Source organism: Seriola dumerili, unplaced genomic scaffold, assembly GCF_002260705.1.
Source record: "Seriola dumerili isolate Sdu_G_001 unplaced genomic scaffold, Sdu_1.0 BDQW01000025.1, whole genome shotgun sequence".
Lineage (NCBI taxonomy): Eukaryota > Metazoa > Chordata > Actinopteri > Carangiformes > Carangidae > Seriola > Seriola dumerili.
Genome location: NW_019174280.1, coordinates 15,809,873 through 15,815,928, shown reverse-complemented (window position 1 = coordinate 15,815,928; position 6,056 = coordinate 15,809,873). Strand labels below are relative to the sequence as shown.

General features: G+C 37.3%; 1 protein-coding gene across 1 annotated transcript in view; it reads right to left on the bottom strand.

Moving 5' to 3' along the window:
- The window catches only part of LOC111236880 (apolipoprotein B-100-like), a 16,263-nt gene extending 12,040 nt beyond the window's left edge, over positions 1-4,223 (bottom strand). The window contains exons 1-9 of the mRNA XM_022765781.1: positions 4,193-4,223; positions 2,824-2,936; positions 2,551-2,696; positions 2,307-2,454; positions 2,016-2,168; positions 1,499-1,623; positions 1,288-1,373; positions 737-1,181; positions 517-635 (exon numbers count right to left, since the gene is read on the bottom strand). Coding sequence (XP_022621502.1) covers positions 517-635; positions 737-1,181; positions 1,288-1,373; positions 1,499-1,623; positions 2,016-2,168; positions 2,307-2,454; positions 2,551-2,696; positions 2,824-2,936; positions 4,193-4,223 — 1,366 coding nt within the window. The remainder of the gene's footprint in view (positions 1-516; positions 636-736; positions 1,182-1,287; positions 1,374-1,498; positions 1,624-2,015; positions 2,169-2,306; positions 2,455-2,550; positions 2,697-2,823; positions 2,937-4,192) is intronic.
- Between the last annotated feature and the right edge of the window lie 1,833 nt (positions 4,224-6,056).

Below are 6,056 nucleotides of genomic sequence, written 5' to 3'. Positions count from 1 at the left end.
TTTTTTATTTAACTGGCAGTTGTAACACATTTCCTCAAGCAACCCCCCTTTCAAATGTATATTATGCTTTCCTTGCCTTTTATTATACCAAATGGCAGTTTCTACTGAGCATTCATTTCTTCTTCATAGTTTCTCTCCTCAGTCTGGGTGTAATGAATGACCTTTCCTTCATTTGGGTTAAATGACCAATAAAAACAATGGACTCTTCTTTACCTCATTTTTGTATGTCAAGTATGAGTATGAAACAGTATTTGTAGTTTTTAAGTATTTTTTAAATGTCTTTAATGCTGACAAATCCAAGGTCAGTGTGCTTTTGTCAATTAACAGTGTCTAAGGGACTGAAGTGCATAACTAATACATACCCAAACATACAGAATTAACACTTTAACAGAAAATACATATTATGGAAATAGGAATTTTGTAATTTTGGTTGTATACTTTACATAGAGTCAAAGTATGTGCTTCTGTTTATTAATCTTGTCATTCATTTCCATTTTGAACCACAGGCTTAGAAACCTACCCTCAGTGTCATGAAAGTGTTGTCCTTGTCACCAGAACAATCACCCAGCTGGGCAGCCATGAACTCAGCCACAGAGTGAATCTCAGGGATCAGTTTTCCTTCAGCTTTGTAAAACCTATAGAAGAGAAAATGGAGAAAAAATTGAAGTTAAATTGAGTTAAAATATTATTCAGCTATTCTTCTGTATGGAATCAAGTGTGGTTTTACTTCACTCACCTCTTGATAACATTGCTCAGGGCATACATGATGGGCTTGCTGGACTTGTATTTGGCCATCTCAAGCATGTCATTGATCAGGAGGGCAGAGGGATTGGACATGAGTCCCAAAGCAAAAACAGCAGCATCAACCTCGAGTGAAGAGCTTTCTAAAGTCCTGAGAATCTGCATGATAGCACTGCTGCACTCAGGGGTTCCACACTGCGCCAGAACCTGGTAGGTCAGGACACGGGACACAGCAATAGCCTCAGGAATAGCGGGACTCAGGGTCTCGGCCTTCATTCCACGGAACATGGTGACAAGCTTGTGGAAGAGGTGGGCCCTCCTCTCACCCTCGGTCTCGGGCAGATTGGCCAGTTCTCTTAGGAGGTTCAGACCTGCATCTTTATCCTGGACAGCACTCTTGTCCTCAACAGCCTCCATGTGAAGACCCTTGACAATGTCACCTATGATACGTAAGAAAAAGTTTGGGATTCAGTTCTGTTGCATTTTTAAAAAGTACCTGTAATGAAAATTTTAAGAAGTTAGGAAAAGTTAAGAAAAGGAGCTTACTGTGGTGAAAAGCTCTGTCATTGTGAGGAGAAATCTGAACCAGAGTCAACTCTTGCTTCCCAATATTGGTAACTCCATATTCCTCCCTGTGAAGAGGCAACACAGGGTCAAAAGTAGTCATAGGTTAAGTGTAGAAACCTTTGATAACACATACGTAGATGTACATACATAATAGAGAATAGTATAGTGTGCAACATAAAGTCTGACTTACTTATGTGAGAAGGGAATGAGGATGTGGTTCTCAGTGCAGGAGCCAGAGGTCATGTGTTTCTTCTCATTGTCGAATTTGTAGTTGCAGGTCTGGGAGCTTCTGACCAGCTGAGCAAGAGGGTAGTGCTGAAAGACAAGGAATTCAGCTAACCTATGATTTTAACAACCTTGTTGATTCTAAGGGTGCTGTTGTGGTTTGCTTTTTCACCACACTGCAGAGAGATTACATATGCTCCAAACAGAATTAGGACAGTGATGTAAATACTTATGCCAAGGAGGTTATGTTTTCATCTGTGTCTGTTTGTTGGTTTATTTGCCAGCAGGATTACTTCAAAAGTACAGAACTGATTTGCACTGAAGCCAATGTTTGGATGGGGTATGCTCTAGGGAAGTACAACTTAAATGTTGCTTGGGGCTAGGTTAAAGAGGCAGATTTGGGAATTAATTTTATCACTTCCCTTAACATTGCGAGATAGGGTATTTTTTCGTGTGTTGAGTGTTTTGCTTGGATGTCTTACCATGCCAGAGATAAATGCCAGGGGGCTGGTGTGATCTCTCATTGGGACAAATTTGTCACACCTGGACAGATCCCTGGTAAGGCTTATATCGGTTGCTATGTCATCTCTAGTGTTGATGGAGTAATGGGTCTTGCACATTCCATGGATAGTGGGCTAAAATGGGTGTGAACAGAGATATGGATATCATTTCATTGAATGTGCATTCTTTTCTGTGAGGAACTGAGAAGTATATTATTTTAAAAAACTTTAGATAAGCATTCTTAAGTGTACGCTTATAAGTAAAACACTTACCATGTTCTTGTTCTTGTCTTCTTCCACCAGAGGTACCGCCAGGGCAGATATGATACCCCTCTTTACATTCAGGATGGTTGTTGTCTCACCATCCTCGGGGTATAGTTTCACATTGTACACACCCTCAACCACAACCTTCAGAGGATACCTAAAAGACAATGTGAGAGTTTCGTCATTAAGTCTTTTATCTTATGTGTTTCTTTGCAAAATTTGTCTTCATGCAACAGAATGTAATGAAACCTACCTCTCCATTTCAGCAGCAAAGGCATCAGATCTTGCAGCAAGACCGAACACAGGGTTGCCCTCTGCGTCCATGTCGACCACCTCACTTAGGCTACAGCCAGTGGTGTGGACAATGAAACTACAAGTCTTAGGAACTTCAATTTCAACCTGTTTTAAAACATTATTTTAGTTTCTCCCTACTTGATATAGCTTTGAAAGAAAACCATATACATTAAATTGACTTAAGAGAAAGTAGAAAAATGAAATTTAGCTGTTAAAGCACAGTGGCATGTACCTTGCAAGTGACTTTAGGTCCATTCCTGAGATGTGAAGCACCATTGATAGCATTCAAGGACTCAGCTTTGTACAGGTATTCATACTTGTGGTTGGATTTGTACCTTAGGTTTACTTTTAGAGAAGATATTGATTTTAAATTAGAGATGTGCAATAAGTATGGTATAACAAAACAATAGCTTGCAATAACAACACAACCTTTATTAAAACTACTAAAGGAATATGACATCACACTTTTGGGGAAAAGTATAATATATGTGTACTAGCACCAAAGTGCAATGTACTTCTGAACTCTATCTGAATTCTGTCATTTGTCAGTTTCTCTCAAAGTTGCAATGGAACTGCCTTTTACATTCCATACTGGTTGTTTAATTAACATATTAACATACTGAACTTACAGAGGCAGGATGCATGCGCTTCTTGGGCATCTGTAAAAAAAATTATAAGATAATTAGATGGAAATATTTTTTTTCAAAAGAAACAAGATGGAAATAAAAAATACTTACAACTCAAGGTAAGTGTGACAAGGAACAGGGAAAGGTAAAGCTTTGAGTCCCTCATGATGGGCTCGCTGCAACTCTCTCCGTTGAGCTCCTTAGGTGAGTACTCAGATGAGACTCCTCCACATACTCCAAATAGGCCTTTTATACCAAAGGTTTTCCCTATGAATGGAGGTTGGAATTACATACAGCACTGGCCTGGCTCCAAAGTCCACTCTATTTGTGTGTGTGGAGGGACAAAGGCAACTAGTTTCATAAAGCTTTCCGTCAATATGATTATCAGGTGTCAGAATTTGTGTTGAAAGGTCTAAAACACATTTAAGTAGCATTCTGCATAAGAATATTTAAAGTTACAACTAAACAGAAGTGCTTTACTTTAGGTATAACAGTGCAATTCACATCACTAATTCTGAGTATACAATATCAGATTGTAATATAACACCAGTAATATACAGTTCATGTGTGACTTTCTTAATACTTATAGGTTTTTCAAACATCTCACTACAGTGATTGCTAAAGAGAATCATATAGGTTTATGTCAAAACTGCCCCCGTACCAGCACATCTCTATCAACTACTAAGTCAGGGTATATGTTTTTCATCACTTGTATGAAAATATTATACATTATATATTATACAGTTCAATAATATGATGGCTGTTAATAGTTTCAATGTTAAATGCCAATCTTTATAATCAACAGCCAAGATCAAAGATTTAAAATATTACCAAAATGTTTAATTTCTTGGTTTTACTTGGTGTGTGAGGTTTAGAAACATACATTGCATAATCCATACTGTTAAAATGGTTATTCAAAAGCACAACCCAGGAACTGTGGGGTTGTGCACTCTAGCTATTGATAAGGAGTTGTACAACTGATCCTGAACAGGCCGTTATCAAGCATCTTGTCTAAGGAGCATTGGACTACAGTCTCTGTTTGCTGTGTAGGCATGATCTTGCAGACATTAATTTATGTTTTACATTCTCTGCCCAGGCTATCTGCTTTGGAAAAAATACCCTTGACTTGAGGCCATACAAAACAAAAAAAAAGCTAAACTCATCTTGAAGCATATCTATTGCAGAAATATCAATAATATACAAAACATGACCCAAGTCCTTTGAAACTATTGCTTAGACAAAAAGGAAAGAAATCCTGTTACTATTTAAAAGATAATTAGCAATTTAAAATCCAAAGGTTTTAAACAAATTCTGTTATGTTTACTTTGATCGATGGGATCCTGCAAAAAACACAGAGTGACATTAATTTTGGTTATACCACATAACAGCTTTTCTGTGTTTTTGTTTCATCTGCACCTATCTTACTGGGTGGGGCTCAGTTGCAAAACGTTGATATCATGTGCTCTTATGTACCAGTTAAGATCTAACAACATTTGAATCAAAATGTGCTGACAACCGTTTGGTTGTTTGTTTGGACTGGTTGAGCAGGAGGCCTCAAGGTTCTCCTGAAGATGGAAAACTGATCACAGTGAAGAAAACCTTTATTTAGTCAAGTATAATGGTTAAAACACCAACCAGTTTTATCAGGGCAGAGACAGCAAAACAGATTGTACTGCATCACCTCTTTGCTCTGCCTAAGAGCACCTGAAGAACATTCTTTCTTTTCTTTAATCTTTGTTGCTTATTCATTCATGAGAATTTATTATTATAGTCCAGTACTGTACTTGAGATTAGAAATCAAATCTTCAGGGGCTTTAAGAATGATACGCTCAGATTATATTACCATCAGCGTTCACCAAATTTTTTTATAATCCCCAAATGACTAAATATAGTCAAAGATAAGTCTATAGTAAGATGCACCTTTTTTTGCATTTACAATTCACAAACATGCAGAATGTGTTCAAACATGCTTGATAAACAGCAACAGGCAGGACTAAATAAATCTGATTAGACTGCTTGCTACATCCTCAAGTTGATCTAGAGGAGAGGCAAGTAACATAAAACTAGAAGAAGGAGGCTCAAGTTTTCAATCTTTATTGATTTTGAAGCATAATTTAAATTCAGGGACAGCCCAGTACAAATTTAAAAAACAAACAAAACAACCCTAACTAGATACAAAACCACAATACTAGCACTACCACAAAAGAAAGGGTTACAGTACTAAACTTAGCAACACACAAAAACAGGAGAAAAAATGATTGAACCAAAATGGCAGCTCTCCCCTACAGAGCTTTCTCACAAGGTTTACAAATTAAGGATTACATCATACAACCAATAGCTCAAAGTAGAGAAAGTAACTGAAATTTAACAAATCTAAATCTGACCTCAATGAATATAACATAAAACAATTCAATTTTTCCCTCATCAATATACACTTAATACCCTATAATGACAAAGTGAAAACAGACTTTTAGAAATCTTTGCAAATTTATTGAAGAGGAAAACTGAAATATCACATTGACATATGCTTTCAGATCCTTTGCTATGACACTTGAAATTTAGCTCTAGTACCTCCCATTTCTCTAATAAAACATCTAAGAGATGTTTCTACACCTTGATGGGAGGCCACCTGTGGTTAATTCAGTTGATTGGACATGATTTACAAAGGCTCACGCCTGTTTTTTATGTTTAAGGACTCACAGGTGACAAGGCATATCAAAGCAAAAACGAAGCCATGCAGTCAAGTGAACTGCCTGCAGAAGAGAGAGAGGATTGTGTTTAGGCACAGATCTGAGGAAAACCTTTATAGTCTATGCATATATGGTATAGTGAAACTTTG